We start from the raw sequence: 17,909 nt of genomic DNA, 5'->3' as shown, positions 1-17,909 counted from the left end.
TAGTTACAGAGCAGAGAGTGAATAGCGAGCGAGAGAGAAAGAGAAGAACACGTCCGACGACTTCGAGGGAACTTCGACGAGATGTGTTACACTCTCCCTCACTCACTCACTCCGCCTCGATACCCGATACACCACCGACATTACCTTCAATCGTAGTATTCAGTAATGTCCAAGGTCAGCTCCCTCTCCTTCCTCGCGTGTTTGATCAAGCCCACCCTCGTTCCCCTCTTCCCTCCCCTTCCCCCTTTGTTCCCACTTCCATCATCATCGTCTCCCCCTTCCCCCACTCGCCTCGTCAGAAGCCGTGTCACTGATGATCCGAACGCCTTGATTGAATGTCAATAGGCTCAATTCCTGAGAGAGTATAAATTAGTGGTCGTCGGAGGCGGTGGAGTAGGGAAATCTGCCTTGACGATTCAGTTTATTCAGTCGCATTTCGTTGATGAGTACGTTCTCATTCCTCTCTTTGGATGGGCGTGCCAGTGTGGGGGCTGATCGCGGGTTATGTGATGATCGTGTTTACAGATACGACCCTACTATCGTTAGTGCTATCTCTCACTTCGAGTCTTGCAAGCACTAGCAGGAAGGAAACAGAAGAATTACATGGCTCAAGCGGGAACAGCGAACTCAGGTAGCAGGAAAGGACAGCAGAGAGGGCATGAGCGGATTCAAGGGGGGTCACCAGCCGCATCGATTCAGCTCCAACAGTACTACCCAGAGCTCGTTTATACTGACTACTTGCTTGCTCACTCGATCCGATGTTGTTTCGAATGAAAATAGGAGTGAGTTCTAATTTCCCTTTCGATTTTAGAGTTTCCGAGAGAAATGCGTAATTTAACTCACTAACTCTCAAACTATTTGGTAGGGATTCATACCGAAAACAATGTATGATTGATGAAGAAGTTGCGCTATTAGACGTATTAGATACAGCAGGTCAAGAGGAATACTCGTAAGTTCTTGAAAACGAAAACTCTCCTTCCCGGGAAAGTCGCTAACTCGACTCCTCGTCTCGTCACAGAGCTATGCGTGAACAATACATGAGAACTGGGGAAGGATTCTTATTAGTTTATTCTATTACTTCTCGAAACTCTTTCGACGAAATCACTACTTTCCATCAACAAATCCTCCGCAAGTCCATTTCCTCTTCTTCCTCCCTACTCCAGCCCCGTTGACCTTTATGACGTTCACAGGCGTCAAAGATAAAGATTATTTCCCAGTGATCGTCGTCGCGAACAAATCCGACTTGGACCACGAACGACAAGTTGAAACTCACGAAGGAGCTCAACTAGCGAAACAATTCGGTTGTCAATTCATCGAAACCTCCGCGAAGGCACGACGGAACGTAGACGAGGCATTCCAGGAATTGGTGAGGGAGATTCGTCGATACAATAAAGATCAAGCGGCGGGAAGACCCGGAGGAGCAGGAATGGGAGGTTCAGGAGGAGGAGGAGGGGGTACACCTCATCATCAGTTTCAACAGGAAGAAAGTTCCCAAGCAGGTTGTTGTTCGTGTGTTATCCTCTAGATCTATCTTCTCTCTTCTCTCTACTCTCTTAGTGTTTCTCTCTCTCTCTCTTTTTCGTTGTACTTCGACCACCCATTTCCGTTTTCTTCTCAAGCTGTGATTTCCTCCTCTCTACTCTTTGGCTCCTAGCACCCCCTACTCTCTTAGATACCCCTTTCCTCCTCTATTCTCATTCATTTCGAAGCTCACTCATCTCCTTTTTCGCAACTCTCGAACCTATCTCTATCTAACTCTACTTTTTTTCCCTTCGCCGAAATAATGTGAATGTTCTTCCTCATCCCTTCCTCATCCTACCGTCACGCTCGTTGCGACAGAGAGAGAAATCGCGAGAGTGAGTGGATGTTCGCTCTCAGATCTCACAAATTGAGATTTCTCCATTTGATCTCCATCTCCTTCTCCCCGTTTCACTCAACACAACAACAACTCTCCTGAATGAATCAAGCTTCGCCTCCTCCTGTCGCAACACCAGGAGGTATCCCCGTGACAGGATCAGGAGGAGAGAAACGACGTCGAATGTCCCAAGTCGATGAAGGGAACATCATCGTTGATCAACTACACCGAAAGCGTAAACGCGCCAGTGCCGCTATAGATTCTACCTATACTCCAGCAGGGGACGAGGTCAGTCGCTTTCCCTTCCTCCTCTCTTTCCTTGTCCTCCCTCTCTCTCTTCTTTGGGTTGATGATTTCTCCCCACCTCTCCCTCGGGGGCATGAACTCGCGTGCTGACTCGGATCGTATGGGTGATAGAATGGAGGCGAGGTGGGACCGGCGACTCTGGCGACGACGGCACCGGCGAGAAGTCCCGAAGAGTTTGAAATGGTTAAACAATCGGCAATGATCTTGTACGATAAACTCATGAGTCAACGGGATCCTAACAAGTACGTCTCATTACTCTATCCCTCTCTTCTTACCCTCGGGAGACGAACGAGATGAGAGGATGGAGAGTGTTTTTTCGAAAACTTTTGAAGGATTTCGTTTTGCTGATTTCTCTCCGTTCCGTTCTGTGCGATCGCCTAGTTATGAAAGGTTCTTACATGAACATTTCCTCGAATTACCAGACCCTACAATCATTCCCGAATACTACGAAATGATCAAGAAACCCGTCTGTTTGAATCAAATCAAACAGAAATTAGATACCCGTTCGTCTCCCTCTCTCTCTCCTTCTCCCTCCCTCTTCGTGAGACGCTACGAAGAAGATGAGATGGAGTGACTGATGAGACCTTGAACCTTGAGTGTTTGATCAGTGAGTTATAGTAGTTTGTTGGAAGCGAAAACGGATATGAATCAAATTTTCGTCAATGCGAAACGGTTCAATGCGAGGGAATCTCCGTTGTTCATGGATGCGAAGAAGTTACATGTACGCTTTCACTCCCTCCCCTGTTCCCCTAACGTCTGATCCGTGATTGGAGAGAACGACCACTCGATGGAAAGAGTGAAAACTGACCTCTTTCCCTTGTTTTGATGCAACGATTAGAAAAACCTGAAAGCGAATTACGCCTATTTGATCGGAGAAGCCCCTCCACCAGAAGAAGACGAACCCTCTCACAACAATCGAAGGAATCGACGAGCTTCGTCGAGTGTTGCTCCAGGAGGATTAGGAGGAGGAGGAGACGATGGAGATTACGTTGATAGTGGTGGGAACGCGAGTGGAGGAGGTGGAGGTGGTGGAGGAGGGAATCAGAAGCGAGGACCGACGTTGAAACCTTGGTTATTGAAGAAATATGATCAACTAGTTAGGAAAACTGATCAAAAGTGAGTCTTCTCTCTCCCTCTCTCTCTCTCGAAAGCAGTGATGTCAATCTCACAACATTCGTCTTTCCGTGTGCTCAGTGGTCGAGTATTAGCAGACGTTTTCCGAGTTTTACCGGACAAACGATCCTGGCCTGAATATTATCAATACATTCAACACCCGATCTCGCTCGACAATATCCTTTCGAAAGCGAACGCGAGGAAATATCGGAGTGTCGCAGAGTTCAAGGGGGACGTTGAGAGGAGTTTTGGGAACGCAATGTTTTTCAATGAGGAAGGATCGATTATTTGGAATGATGCGAAATTTTTACTCGTAAGTCTCCCCCAATTATCCTCAGTTCTTTCTCGATATTGCCTTCGAGGAGATACTGATCGTGGTCGGCGAGATATACAGGATCATTTCAACGAGATTATGAAAGAAGTACCACCGAAATTCGCGCCTCCACGAAAATACAACACGGCTCGAAGACGTGCCGAACTAGAGAACGCTCAAGCAGAAGGTGGCAACCCTTATTCCGAGGACCAACAACACGATCAACGAAGTAAATCGCTGGGACCGAATCAAGATGAAATGGGAGGAGGAGGAGGGGAAATGAGTCAGGAAGAAGGAGATTCTGATGAAGGGGAAGAATCAGACGGTGGAGGGGATTACTCGACGGGATATATAGGGGGACTCGAAGGGAATGGGTTCGATACGACGACGTTGAATGGAGGGTTCTCGAATCCTTTCCCATCGACAAACGGATCGATCCCTGTCCTCGATAATCTTTCACAAATGTTGAATCCGACGACTCAGCAACCATTACCAACTTCGATTGACGCTTTAACCTCTCTCGCGAATTTGGCGTCTTCGATTTCTCCCCAACGACCTTCTCTCGCTCTACCTCAACAACCTTCGTTCAATGGGAATGCGAACGGGAACGGCGCGGCGAGCTCGAGAATAGGTTCAGCGACAGTAGGAGCTTTCTCGCCGAAACCATTGGCGAGAATTCCTTCTCCGGGTGAAATTCCTCGTTCGTTTTCTCAAAGTTCAATTCTTCACGAACGTACACGTACTGATTGAATCTTGAGAAATCGGAAGTCGTCACATCATTCACTATCTCTCCTTCTACCTCTACGACACAACCATCGTCAAAGATCGTACTCGACAATTCTCAAGCTCGTCAACATTCAATCACCGTTGCTCCCTCTACTACTCGGATCGAGATCGACGTCAAATATCGACGACAACAATTCGATGGATCTCTCGTCTCGAACGGAGCTTCCGACGCCCCCGTCAACGTTCAAGTCGAAGTTTCGTCAAGGCGCGCAGAGGATTTCTGCCCGATAGGAGGAGGAGGAGGACTGTCTCCTAGTCGATTCACGTTGACTCCGAAGAAAGGGTTCAATGTCGCAGACTTCACGGTGAGAACTCAAACGGGTGGAAACGATGAAGTTTATAGAATCTTCATCTCGAAATGATTCATTTCTCTCTGTCTCTCTTTCTCTCTTAGCTCAATTCTCTCGTAGTTCAAACTCCATTGTTGAAACAACAGTCTTTAATCATTTGTTCCCATTCCTACGAAAAAAGAAACTTTCTACTCCTTGTTCTTCCTTTCAAACTCTTCCCAAATCTCCTTCAACCTCTCTTCATCCCTACACAAACTCTCCAACATTCTCTTCGGTTCATCTTCATCGATCGCGGGATGATGACTCGTAAAAATCCTATTCGGAACATACGCGAACCCGATGATCCCATCCCCATCCCCATCTTCTTGTTCTCGAGCGGCGAGGATCGAAACGATCGCGGATCCGGAACGATGGATGTATTGAGAGTGAAGGACCGGGGCGCGTCGGTACGAGTATTGGGCGTGGAGGTGAGAGGGGAAGGTAGAGTCGGAACCGAGGTCGAGGAAGAAATCGAGAGAACGGAGGAGATGGGAGAGGTATTGCCTGCGATCGCATCGATATCAGAAGTGAGTACGTTGAAGCTTACGTTGAGGACGAGAGAGAGAGAGAACGTACTCTTGTGAAGGAGCGTTTGGATCGCTCGAGACGGGAGGAGCGAGCACAGGTCGAATAATCGAAGGTTTCTGAAACGGGTTGTGTCGAGCGAGTACCGGTCTTGTCGAGACTTCAACCAGAGTTACTCCATACCTCGCCATCTGTCTCGACCAAGCTTGAATCGCGTTGTCGACCGTTTTTCCCGACGCCGTCAACCATGCGAGTTCGATATGATACGCTGCTTGAACGTTATGAGATCGATCGAGATGACAGATGACACGTTCGGCACGTTCTGAACGACGAGTCGGATCGAGATCGAGAATCACGGCGTGAGTCATCTTGACAATGGGTCGTTTCGAAGAGTCTTCGGAGGATTTCCCGAGCGAAGAGGTTTTCGGGTCTGGAAGGCTGAGAGCGTGCGAACTCGACGGAGTGGGTAAGAGATCAAAGTCGCGTTCGCCGAGCATCGGGGTCGAAGGTTGTGATTCTTCCGCTCCCGCTTTCGATTGCATTCTCGATAACCAGCCTGTGCGAGCAATGGCGGCGGGTTGAGTCGGGGCGAGAGCAGGAGAGGCGTTCGTCGAGGAAGATTGTGGTTGATTGGTGCCGTCGACTGCCTGTTTCGCGATCGAAGAGGCCCAACTCGGTGCGTCGAGAGTAGTTCTAAGGAGCAGGCGAAGTGAGCGGTAGTTCGCGATTTGCGAGCGAATGAAGAGAGTGCTCACTGATGGATCGAGACGGGCACTTTCTCGATGCCGGAAGGAGTCCATCTCGCGTTCTCGATGAGGTCCAACAGAGTGTAAAACCCTTGTTCTTGAATCATCTCGTCCGTCACTTCTTCTCCTTCTTCAACTTGCAGAGCTTTCGTTCGACCAACGATATAGTCTCGATCCGGAATCTTGAGGGCAGGGAGAAGGACGAGTCGAGTACTTCGATATCGAACAGTTTCATTCGTTTCGAAACTTTCCGCTCCCGCGACGAGTCGATCACAATGTTGCCATTCGACGGGATCGACCATTGAAGGGTAAGGGCACGATACAGACGTGACATCGGCTCGGTCGGCGCTTTGCGTCCAGATCAGAGGTCGATACTCGTATTCAGGTTTCGCCCAAGTTCGACGTCGACGGAGGATCTTGACAAAGACGGATTGACTACGACGATCGTACCAAATCCGGTGAACTTGGTTCGACAGCGAGAGGTATACTGCAGTCGTTTCGCCGTTTTGGATTTCGTGAAGGACGTCGGGCAGCGTTTTCGATGAGTCGGGATCTTCTCGGGAAGGAGCAGGCGTATAGATCTGAAAGCCGTGAGAAAGTCGTTGGCAGATGAGTTCAGTGACGAGGGTGAGGATGTGAGAGCGTTTCGGATGATCCGGTCGTAGAAGGAAAGACGAAGTGACAGAGTTTGTCGGAACGGAGTAGCGATACTCCGAGTACTGACTCGATAGAACGTCGGAAGAAGGGATATAATCAGTCGTGATGGGTAGACAAGCACCACGCGTGATAGATCTGTATCGACATATTTCTGTCTCAGCACGTCTCTCTCGGAGGCGACAAATCCTGGAAAGAACTCACCTCCATTTGACTCCTAGCCGCATGTTCTTCCTCTCGACGACCAAGATACCTGCCCACCTCCTCGCTTGATCGGCGAGACCGACACTGCGCTTTCCAGGTTTCGAAGGGTTGAACCGAGCCGCGACCGAAATTCGACCTTTCCCTTTTCCCAATCCTTTCCTCATCGCCTCACCCGGTTCGTACGCTTTGAGAGATCCAGAGATTTGACCCGGCGCCCTCCCGTTCTGCTTCTTCGAGTTTGTTTCCTGAATCGCTCCGTTTGCTTTCTGATCTCGACCATCTTCGACTTTCCCATTCGTCGAACCCGCCTTTGATCCGATCGTGATAGGTTGACTCCGTTGATCTCGTGACATATCAGACGAGGCTGCGACGGCGAGTTCTGCTTCGGCTTGATCTTGAATGATTGAAGGAGGTCGTTCGGAAATCGAAGTCGCGCTCAAGACTGGAGATCCAGTCACTGATCCGGCAGTCGAAGACGAAGCGACCTCGCTCTTGAGGTTCGCTTGTACATCGACGCGAGCTACAGCGACTTGAGGAGCTGAAGGTGGAGGAGCAGGAATTGCCGAAGAAGAAGACGGAGTGATCGTTGCCGCAGAGGCCGAAGAATTCGTTCGACTGAAGAGGGAGAGCCAGCTTGGTCGCGGGAGATGTACTGTTGATTTTGTCGGAGAAGGGAGATTTGCAGTGAGCGTTGACGAGGAGGAGGAAGAAGTCGGAGGCAAGTCGGGTGGATCGGATCGAGATGGAGCAGGTCCGCCGGTGAGACGAGCGATGAGAGCTGGAGTCGAGGCTTTACGATTCGTCGCGTTGCTGTGTAAACTGCCGTGTTTGATCGAGTGATTCGTGCGGATCGAAGCTGCGACCGAAGAATCTCTTTCCTTTCGACGATGTTTCGGAACGGGGGTTTTACTTCTTCCTCCAGAATCGTTCGAAGGTAGCGGGACGACGTGACTCGAAGGGCCTCCTTTCCTCGAGAACTGTCTACCTCGATCTGCTTCTCCTTCGGCTTGTTGTGTCGATGAAGCTGTCGTCGACATCGAACCTGCTCGTCGTTGTCGGGAATGTCGAGCGTCACTCTGGACCGTCGCGACCATGACAGACGGCATCCCAATCCCGAATCCACTCTCGTCTCCTTCACTTTCGCTTTCCTTCCTCACCAAACTCCGACTCCCTCGCCTCGATCCGTCTCTCTGTTTCTCCTTGTCGCTCCTTTCGCTCAAACTCCCTTGACTGTCCCCTTCACTGATACTCGTACTTTCACTTCCTTCTCCACCGTAACTCTCCGGGCCCGTACTGATCTCCTCACTAACTCCACTGTAACTTTCCTCGACGCTCTGACGACTTCCAACCTCTCTCCTCGTTCCCCAATTTCCCTTCCTTCCAATAACTATCCCGCCTCCTCCATTCGCATTCTCTGATCCCTCCTCGTTCATGGCCATTGCGACCGGATCCAGATGTTGAACCCCTAAAGCAGCTGCGTCGAACATTTCTCTTCTTCTCAACTTATCCTCCATTTCATCCAGATACCCTTTCTTTCCGATTCCTCCTCCTGATCCATCTTGCCCTATTCTTATACCAATCGTTCTAATCCCAGCGAAAGCGGGATCGTGTTTCAACAGCGGTAAAGCAAGAGGCATCTTTCCCCCTAGACCTTGCGAGAACAACTCGTAGCATCTCGCTCGAGGCATGAATCGATCAACTCGATGAGGTTTGTCGGGTTGTGTACCGAAGAAATGGGGAAAGACGAAGAGAGGTTCGGAGTAATAGAGTGAAGTCGGGAGAGGAGGAGGCAGAGAAGGAGGATCGTAAGCGAGAGGAGGGGCGGGTGAAGAAGACGCGAGAGGAGGAAGAGGTGAACCAGGTAAGAGAGATGTAGAGGATCGACGAGTCGTTGCGGAAGCTGGGAAGGGAACGGTCGAGGAAGAAGGCGCTCGTGAATGTGACTGTTGCGATTGAGTCGCCGGTGTCGGTAAGGGGTCGTAGTAGAGAGGATCTCGTTGATCGTCTGGAACCGAAGTGATGTCTCGAGCGATTGTCCCGACTCCCGACGAAGTATGAATCGAGTCTGTCGTCTTGTTGAGAATCGATTGTGGAGTCGAAGGGAAGCCGCGTCGTTGGTGCGATTGAGCTTGTACAGAGGACGCTGGCTGATGTACTTCTCGGAGAGGGGAAGAAGGAAGAGCACGATCCATATCTCGGATAGACGAAATCGATCTTCGATGTCGAAGTGGAGGATGTCGAGACGAGGGAGAAGAGAGAGTGGCGGCGGGAGATTTGCCGGAACGAAGGGAAGAAGGAACTGGTTGATTTGGAAAGAGAGTGTCGAATTTGTGCGGAGTAACGGCGATTCCTTCGTGTCGTTGCTGTCCTCCTCCTTCGGCATTCATTCCTGTAACACTCGTTCCTCCAGCACCTGAGCTCGCGTCCCATACCTCTCCCTGTACTGTCGTGACTGCGGCGGGATCGGGACTCGAGAACTGAAAGAGCGGAACTGAATGTAGAGGCATTTTACTGAGACTGATCAAATCGAGTCCGATCCCATGATACAGCATTCGCTCCGTCGTCAGTCGAAGAAGCTGTTTGTCGACTTGGTAGAAGGATGATCCCGCCGTAAGCACGATAACTTCCAATCCAGTTCGATGCAAGTCTCGGTCGATCCAGTGCTCTTCGAACGAATTCAGGGCGAGGTTTGTTGCTTCGAGTACTGGGGATTCGTGAGCGCAGGCGAGACGTCCAGAGAGTTTCTCGGTTCCGTCTTCTCGAGTTCGAAGGAGAACAAGCTCTTGCCATCGACGAAGTTCCGAAGCGACTGTTTGAATAATGCTGGCCGAAGGTGAAGGAGTGACATCGAGAATGACCTGCCGAGCAAGCTTGAGACTTCTGGGTAGATGTGCAAGTAGGGAGGAAGGAGCTCACCTTGAAGAAGTCTCGATAAAGAGTTCCGTCGGAAGCCTGACTCAACGGAGCTCTTTCCTCCTCTGCATCTTCCTTGTTATCGTAAATCACTCTTCCGTACAAAATGATACTGACGACATGACTTGTCGGAATTCCTTTCGACCGTTTATCCTCTGAATCTTTCGACATTTTCCCACTGAAATGCGCGAAAACTTCTTCGAGAAACATCTCACATTTCTCGACCAACATCCCCCCGTCTTCTTCGAATTGCCACATTTCTTGACTTACTTCGATAAAGATGTAGGAACGAGAAGATTCGGATCGAAAGATGAGTTTCGTCGAATCCGTTACGTAGGCGGAATCGAGGTTGTGTGATGTCGATTGGGCTGTCTCGACGATCGTTGAGCCTCGACGTCGTCGGTGAGCTGTTTGTGAACTCGTCGAGGACCACATATCTCCGACTCGAAGTCGAGCTCCGGAGCCTGGGAGGAAAATTCGTTGATTCGAATGAATGACTTTTCCGATGAGACTGAGTGAGAGGATGAAAGAGTCGGGTCTCGAGAGGTAGAGGTTGTTGAAGTAGAGTTCGACATGAGATGCGCATAGAGAGGGAGGAGGAGGTGAGGCAATCTGCGAAAGAAGGAAAGAAGAATGGAATGAGCTGTATCTCAATCGGGAGGAGAGCAAGGGGTTACCGTACGAGACTGAGCTCTACCCGTATACGGTTCTGCACCCATCCGAATGCAGCAGCCAAAGTAGGAGATACCGTGACGGCAGCAGCAGTTCTCCTTCTCTGAACCCCACTTGAAGATCCGACTTTCCCTTCCACTGGCTCTTCCGTCGTATGTTCGATCTTGTACAGTAACGGAGAATCCTTCCCTTTCCCTTTCGATCCCGGTTCGAGGTGAGGTCGAACAGCGATGAGGTCGCCAGGTGAAGAGTTTGGAGGGAAACATGCTGAGCTGATCTGAATGTCGCTCGTCGCTGAAGTGTCTATATGGAGCTCGTAGACTTGTGCCATCTCTTAGCTCCTCGTCGTGGTCGAAAGTAGCCGAGGAAGGAGAAGGTTTGTTGAGAGAGCCGTCGAACGCATGCGCGCATTTCGAGTCTCTCTCTTCCACCTCTCACACTCGCTTCATTTACCTCGATAGTCATTATCGAGAGCTATACGGCAGATACGAACCCTCCGACTCTTTGAATAGAAGAAGAAGAATCGCCCGCCCGTTTCGCAACTCCGCTCGCCTCTCGAAACGGCTCTCAATTTCAACGCTCCTCTCCCTTCGCACTCTCTTCCGCCCTTCTCTCGATAATCCAGCATGTCTCGTGATCGTCTTCGCGAAGCACGAGTGAGTCCTCCCTTCGCCTCTCTCTCTCCCTCTGCGCGTTCTCCGAAGGGGCCGGCGTGTCGCCGATCGCCTTTCATCACAAACAAATGTCTAATTACGAGTGCGTGAACAGAACCAGCAACAAGGTTACCAACAACAACCTCCCACGCAACAATGGAGTGATCAATTGCAACAACCCGCGTACGGTCAACCTCAACCTCAATCTTATGGAGGAGGCTATGGAGGAGGAGGTTACTCGTGAGTCCTGCGCTGCTCTCCCTCTTTCTGGAATGTGTTGAAATAGATTCCCATTGAAACAGACAACAATACTCTCAACCTCAGTACTCTCAACCTCAGCAACAAAGATCAAACTATGCTCCTCCCCCTTCCAACTACCCCGCCCCTCAAGACCCTTACGGCGCTCCCGCTCCTCCTGTCGGTCAAGGAAACGGTTACGGAAACAACAACGCTTACGCGATGCAACCTATGAACACTTCGGGAGTTCCTCAACCGGGAGGAGATCTGAGTCCTTTCTTTGCCGAGGTGCGTTCTTTCGTCTATTGCGTCTCTGGAATCGAGCTAAACTCCTTCGCGAATTGCAGGTTGAGAGTATTCAAGACGAGATCAAACAACTTCAAGGAAACATTACGAACGTTTCAGATTTACATTCTCGACGACTCGCTTCGACCGGAGATGATCATCTCCAAGCTCAAACCGCCGCGCAACTAACTCAACTGACGAATTCGACTTCTGGATTGACAAACTCGATCCGAAACCGAATTACGAAACTCAACGATCAGAACAAACGTTCGGTTCAAGGGGACCCGAATTTCAACACGAGGAAACTACAGATCGCGAACCTGCAAAACAGCTTCAAGAGGGCTTTGGAAGAGTACAACTTGGTCGAGAAGAGGAGTAGGGACAAGTACAGGCAACGAATGGAGAGACAAATCAAGATTGGTGAGCTAAACTGTCCCTTTTTCGTTCAAGCTGTTCGACTCGTGCGCTAACTCGTTTTGCGTCGACAGTCAAACCTGATGCTACTCAAGAAGAGATCAAGGCCGCATACGATGACTCGCAAGGTGGTGCTCAAATCTTCTCTCAAGCTGTACGTTCTCTTTCTTTCTCACGTAGATAACAAGCGTGTAACTGACCTTGCTTCTTCCATCAGTTGATGCAATCTCGAGCATCTGGAGCTCGTGCCGCTTTCGCCGAAGTTCAAAGTAGGAACCAAGATCTTCGCAAGATTGAAGAAACCATTACCCAATTGGCTCAAATGATGCAAGATGTACGTCGATCCAGCCATTGTGTCAGATGGAGGAGCTGACAAGGTTGGTTCTATCGTACAGATGGCTACTCTCGTATTGGAACAAGATGAAAGCGTCAAGATGATTGAAGCTCAAGCTGCTCAAGTAAACACTGATGTCGAACAAGGGTCGGTCCAGCTTCTTTCTGAGCGTCTTCCTCCTTGTCGGAGCGCGTCGTGCTCAAATTGTTTCTTTCGTCGACAGTCTCGATCAAACCAAGAAGGCGGTTAAGTCGGCTCGTGCCGCTCGTCGCAAGAGATGGATCTGCTTCTTCATCATCCTCGTCATCATTATCATCGCTGTCGTCATTGGTGTTATTTACGGTCTCGTAAGTTTGAACTTTCACCCACCTCTCATTCCTCATTTGGCGTCCTTTGCCGTTCTCCTCGCACGACTCTCGACAACAGAGGAGACTGACGCTTCCCATGCATCTACTGTTTCTTCTTGCGTTCCCTCGGAGCAGAAGAATAGTAACTGATCAAGCCTTCTCGATTGATCTGTTCCCTGCCTCTTTTATTCTCCTCTTCGCCATTTCGCCTCGACTTTCTCAACCTCGATTCAACACACCTTACAGAAAGCGCGCAACAACAACAATGGCAACCCAGCTCGTCTCCGTCTCGTCTAAGATCCCGATCGCACTCTCGTTCCTCTCGCTCGCTCGACAGACCCTCTTCCCCTTCGTCCAACTTGATCAACTCTCGTTCCCTCCTATTCCCTAATACAGATCCTTCCAATTCAGCATGCCTGTGGCATCTCTCTCCCTAATCTAGATCTCGTACACCTTCACCTCACTCTCCTTTTCTCACACCACCTCGAACCTCGAACGGACGAACGAACGAACGAACGAAAAACTTTGCATCTTTTTCCTTCTTCTCACACCCACAAGTTTTCTTGTTGCTTCTTTTCGCCAACCCGCTCTTCTCCAGTTCTCTGTGTTCTCATCAGTCTCCGTTACAACGTATTACTATATCTAATTCTAACAACCCCTTACACTTCGTCTCGTCTCGAGAGATGTCGAATCACGCTCGTTTCGATTCCCCCTTCTACCCTATTCTACTCTACTCTCTACCTTTGAGACCCCGCTTCTCTATCTACAATGGACATGTTCTTGCTGTACCCGTACCGACGCAAAGAGAGGGCTGGAGAGTCGACTTGGAGTCGAGACGGTGGGAAAGAGCAGCCGTCGAGCGAGAAAAGGTCTGAGAGCGAGTCTCGCTCATCTTCCGCACTTGCTCTTACCGCGCACCGCTCGCGATGGAGTTCTTCGCTGCGGCTCGAATAAGCGTCTCTCGGTGACTGGATCGGAGTGTTCTCGCTCGGAGCGAGCAAACTTTTCGCGCGCGAGTCTCCCGGATCTTCCTTTCTCAGTCTCTTTCGCCTCGTTCTACCTTCGACTTCCTTCGCCCTCGATATTTAGCACCCTGGCAAAGTCTACCCGAGGCGCAGGTCGCCATCTCGGCCCGCAAGAGGGCATCCCCTCGACTTCAACTTCTTGATCTCCTTTTCCCGGAATCTCATGTCAGACGAGTCCAGACCGCGACTCTCGCTCGTAGAACTTCGTGAATCGTCAGTGTTGACCGTTGCTGGGATTAGGATGCAATCTCATCTGAAAGTAAGTCTCGTTTCGAGTCGCAATCCCTTTGCCCCTCTCTTTCGACCATTTTGCTCTTCTAACGGGTTTCGGCCGGTATAGGACTACCTACCCGTTGCGAGAGAGATCGGAGCTGGAGTACTAGTAAGGGATAGGTGGGATACCGTGTGAGCTTCTACCTGAAAGTTCTCGCTCTCTCTTCGTGCAAGTCTCTGGCGCGACAGATGTAAATCTTCTCAGCTGACACGCCTCGCCTATCGCTCGAGCAGAAGCTTTGTATTCAAGGACGAAGAAACGAGCAAAGTTGCCTACAAGAGTCTCGAGAGCGGACATGCGAGATCTCTCGTTCGACCTTTCGCTCAGTGGGAGCTGTACGTCGCCGTGAGCTGTCTGCTCTGCTGTTCATTCTCAAGCCGAGGTTGACGCCTTCGGAGTATGAACAGGTCCGCCCGGTAGCTCGGGTTGCTTTCACAATGGTCGAACCGATCGAAGAGCTTGTCGAGGACCAGTGTCGTCGAATCTACGTTCAAGACGAATACAGAGCGGCCGCTTCGCCTCTCACGCCGACGACTAAACCCCAAACAGGAGTCTGTACTTCGCCGCAACACGGTCGTAGTTTCTCGAGGACGTCGGAGAGGGACAGCGTTGGAAGCGCGGCGAGCGGTGATAGCTATTTCGTTTCGCCTTCTTCTTCCGCCGGATCTGCAGGTACGCGCCGTTCATACAGTCGCCCGACGAGATACCAGAACTGATAGGTTGTTGGATAGGTTCATCTTCGTCTCGTCCTCCGACTGTTTGTCGCGCTTGTCGTCGCCTTTTCTTCCCCATTCCAGGCTGAATAGAATCTTCCCTCTCTCGCGACGATGTTCCTTTCTTGCTATAGCCAATCTCTGTTCTATCTTCTGCTAACTTGGTGCTGTAAATGGTTGCTTCTTGATCTCGGGCACACGGACTCGACCGCTCGGATCGCAGCAGACACTTCATCGAGCGCGAGAGTTGTGTGCGCCAGACTCGAGCGCGCCAAAGTATCTCGCGTATAGCAAAAAGGGAACAGGTGTCTGCTGACGAGCAGAAACGAAGGTGAGACCAAAAAGAGAAGGAATGGAGAGGGAGGGAGTCGAACCCTCTGCCTCTCGCAAGCAGGTGAACTGTGTTTCGAGATGCTAAGCGAGCGCTCTACCGATGAGCTACATCCCCGAGTTTGCTTGCAAGCGGAACAAAAAATACGTATCTATAGACAGTTAAAGATTCAGCACAAATTCGGATTCTTTCACCACTCTACTTTCGCCGGGAGGATGTCGAACGACTTGCTATAGGCCCGTGCGATAGCAGAGGTATGTGCAGTTCTTCTTGCCAAGATGAAGCTGCGAAGAGTCTTCCATCCCCGCTCTCGCCAAGATGCGCACGACCCGACGAAGGGGTGCTCGTCACGAGCAGCTCGTGTGCAACTTCCGTCTCCTTACTGTGTCTTGACCAACGACCTCAGTCCTCGAAGAAGAGATGGCGCCAATCGTAAATTCAGGAAGTTCTTATCGTTCAACATCTCCCCGCCCACAGTTCTCGCACCTACCTATACACGCCTCTCCTCCCTCTCCATCATCCTGGACCCCGAAGATCTACCCGAGCGGCGGTACACGGCAGAACTCGATCCTGAGATGGTTGACGTTCATCGGAGCCGTCTCAACCCTCTACTACCTCACCTCAACTCCACCTGACCCCGATGAAGCCATAGTAAGCGACCAGACTTACGACGACTCGCTATGGTTCTTCCAACGTGGACCTAGAGCGACAAATGAAGGAACTTTCACCGAGTACCTCGACTCTCATTTCCCTCTCAACTCTCAGCAATATCCTCCACCTCACATCTGGATCACATTAGCCGATGAGAGCTTCATGCCGGGAGCAGAGAATCTCGACTTGTTTGCGCGTCAATTGAACGAGGAAAGAAGGGGGAAATTCGGAAAGAGAGTGAGGGAAACGGTAGTTGTGACACTCTGTTTGGATCAAGGTTGTATCGAAGTTTGTAAGGCGAGGGGAATGTACTGCTACGGGGGATACGAGCAAAGGAGACCGGAACAGGTGAGCTCCTTTTCCTCATCCTCGCTTAAAATTTTGCTAATTCTGTTTCTCTCGCAGATTTTGTAAGATTAGGCTCGCCTCGCTACCTCCTGGACTATACTGACATAACACACTCTATGTAGAAAGGCGACTTGGCCAAAGCTAGCTAGTAAGCTCCGGTTTTCTGACTACCGCAAAGAATGAAAACTGAACAAACCTCATTTGACAGGTCTGATCGAGACTCTGCCACACCGAGACGTCTTCTTCGTCGACGCTGATGTCTCTCCTCGACTGTCAGTGTACCCTTCCCGCGTCTCTGCGATATGATTGCTAACTCGTTGATCCATTTCTAGTGATCCTTACCCGCATATGGAACCTCTAATGCTCAAATACGACCTCCTGGCGACCGAGAACAGAGCATTCGAACACTTCAATTCCGGCTTCATCTGGATGAAGAGATCTCAAGCAATGGCGGACGCATGGAACGAAGTTCTCCGAATGGATCTCGAGTCTGAAAGTCGCGACCAGTACAGGATCAACCAGGTCTTGGGAACGACTGAAGCTCGACTAATACCCGACTTCAAGGATCCAAATGGATTACCGCTACCAAACGACTTCGTCGCAAAGAACGGCCTCAAAGTCAAAGTTCTCGATCAACGACTTTTCCGCTTGGTGCACAATACCGAAATGGATCCGATCTACGAGAGACACGACTCAATCAACTATCACTCGACGTGCGCCGACGATAAATGGGTCAAGCTGTATCTCGCGAAAAGTGAAGTGAGTTCTTCGACTGCGTTTCGTCGTCTGAGAATCTTCGCTCACCTCCATCCGTGCTCCAGGGCTTCTGGAACGACCTTGACGATTACTACTCTCAACCTCCGCGCCTGATCTCGGTCGACCATTTGTCAGCTTCCGATGCTCAGATTACTCAACTTTTCAAGCTCGTTCTCGCCGCAGCGTAAAACTCACCCTCTCTTCTTTACTCCCTTTCGGACGAAATACTCACGAGTTAGAATATGCTGTAGGTACTACACCGATCGAGCTGTCGTTCCGCCTGAATATACTACCGTCACCGACCTCCTCAATTCTCCTTTCGTCGCTCGAAGATCTTTGTCGACTTTCCCTCTCTCGCACCTTGAGAACGCGTTTGGCATCAAGGTGCTCGAGCCGCGTTACGTACACCATGCGACTTCTCATCTACTCGGGCGCAGTGTGTTGAACGGGATAGAAGAGAGGCAGGATCAGAAGTGGAAAGCAGTGCCAAAGCAGGAAAAGGCTCGAAGGGTAGACACGGCCATCGCTCTCACTCGAGTGTCCGACATTGGTGCGTCAAGCTCTTCACGTGAACAACCTCGTTCCAGAAGGAGCTCAATTCTCGTCGTCGAACGACAGATCTTCGCCATCACTCTTCTTTCGCCTCGCTCGTCAATCGACTTCGTCAACCTGACCTCGTACGATCCTCTCATATCCGCTTCGTGGCCGTCGACCGGGAAGAAACGCCATCTTGGACAACATGGGACTTCTCGACTTTACCAGTCTCGAAACTCAGGACTTGCGAATATCTCGAAGATCCCTGGCGATGCGACGAGTATTGTCGAGGTGCTCAAGAGCTCAAGCAAGGGAGGGTAGAGGGTACTTGGACCTCGCTCAAGGAGTTGGCGGTTTAGATGGATGCGTCTCGTGCAAGTATCGAAGCTCAAAGCCATTCTCGGAGCTGGGAGAGGGTGAGGCCGCGAGCCGGTCGTCGTGTGCGCTTTGTTCAGTTTCCGTTGCGAGTCCGTTGACCGAAGTCGGAAACTTTGTCTCGCTCGTCAATCTCGAACTTTCTGAAAGGCCGTTCGTTCCATTCGATCGAGTGCCTGATTGAACCTCGCTCAACATCAATTTTCCGCTTCTTTG

The 17,909-nt window shown here is 50.5% G+C and overlaps 5 protein-coding genes across 5 annotated transcripts; 4 read left to right on the top strand and 1 right to left on the bottom strand.

The window, feature by feature from the left end:
- Positions 1-442: 442 nt before the first annotated feature.
- On the top strand, positions 443-1,525 carry JCM6883_001809 (uncharacterized protein; the record flags this gene model as incomplete). The annotated part of the gene is made up of 5 exons (XM_076634936.1): positions 443-446; positions 526-541; positions 866-949; positions 1,019-1,128; positions 1,191-1,525. The coding sequence occupies 5 exons, from the start codon at positions 443-445 to the stop codon at positions 1,523-1,525; spliced, it is 549 nt and encodes a 182-aa protein (XP_076485085.1).
- A 432-nt stretch (positions 1,526-1,957) lies between these two features.
- JCM6883_001808 (bromodomain-containing protein) lies at positions 1,958-4,735 on the top strand (the record flags this gene model as incomplete). The annotated part of the gene is made up of 8 exons (XM_076634935.1): positions 1,958-2,143; positions 2,273-2,403; positions 2,543-2,664; positions 2,770-2,882; positions 3,000-3,277; positions 3,356-3,587; positions 3,669-4,287; positions 4,356-4,735. The coding sequence occupies 8 exons, from the start codon at positions 1,958-1,960 to the stop codon at positions 4,733-4,735; spliced, it is 2,061 nt and encodes a 686-aa protein (XP_076485084.1).
- Positions 4,736-4,851: 116 nt separating this feature from the next.
- On the bottom strand, positions 4,852-10,747 carry IML1 (GTPase-activating protein IML1; the record flags this gene model as incomplete). The annotated part of the gene is made up of 6 exons (XM_076634934.1): positions 4,852-5,206; positions 5,279-5,920; positions 5,983-6,765; positions 6,832-9,689; positions 9,748-10,356; positions 10,427-10,747. The coding sequence occupies 6 exons, from the start codon at positions 10,745-10,747 to the stop codon at positions 4,852-4,854; spliced, it is 5,568 nt and encodes a 1,855-aa protein (XP_076485083.1).
- Positions 10,748-11,042: 295 nt separating this feature from the next.
- Positions 11,043-12,836, top strand: JCM6883_001806 (uncharacterized protein; the record flags this gene model as incomplete). Its single annotated transcript, XM_076634933.1, has 8 exons — positions 11,043-11,072; positions 11,185-11,309; positions 11,372-11,594; positions 11,654-12,011; positions 12,080-12,159; positions 12,223-12,339; positions 12,401-12,486; positions 12,563-12,836. 8 exons carry the CDS (start codon positions 11,043-11,045, stop codon positions 12,834-12,836), a joined length of 1,293 nt encoding a protein of 430 aa, XP_076485082.1.
- A 1,038-nt stretch (positions 12,837-13,874) lies between these two features.
- Positions 13,875-17,677, top strand: JCM6883_001805 (uncharacterized protein; the record flags this gene model as incomplete). The annotated part of the gene is made up of 12 exons (XM_076634932.1): positions 13,875-13,970; positions 14,052-14,116; positions 14,219-14,330; positions 14,393-14,657; positions 15,436-16,028; positions 16,086-16,090; positions 16,151-16,176; positions 16,237-16,300; positions 16,361-16,787; positions 16,850-16,968; positions 17,036-17,334; positions 17,403-17,677. 12 exons carry the CDS (start codon positions 13,875-13,877, stop codon positions 17,675-17,677), a joined length of 2,346 nt encoding a protein of 781 aa, XP_076485081.1.
- Positions 17,678-17,909: the final 232 nt, after the last annotated feature.

Source organism: Sporobolomyces salmoneus, assembly GCF_050403485.1.
Source record: "Sporobolomyces salmoneus JCM6883 DNA, S_salmoneus_JCM6883_v1_ctg76, whole genome shotgun sequence".
NCBI classification, from domain to species: Eukaryota; Fungi; Basidiomycota; class Microbotryomycetes; order Sporidiobolales; family Sporidiobolaceae; genus Sporobolomyces; species Sporobolomyces salmoneus.
Note: the sequence above shows the minus strand (reverse complement) of the source record. Positions and strands in the feature narration are given on the sequence as shown.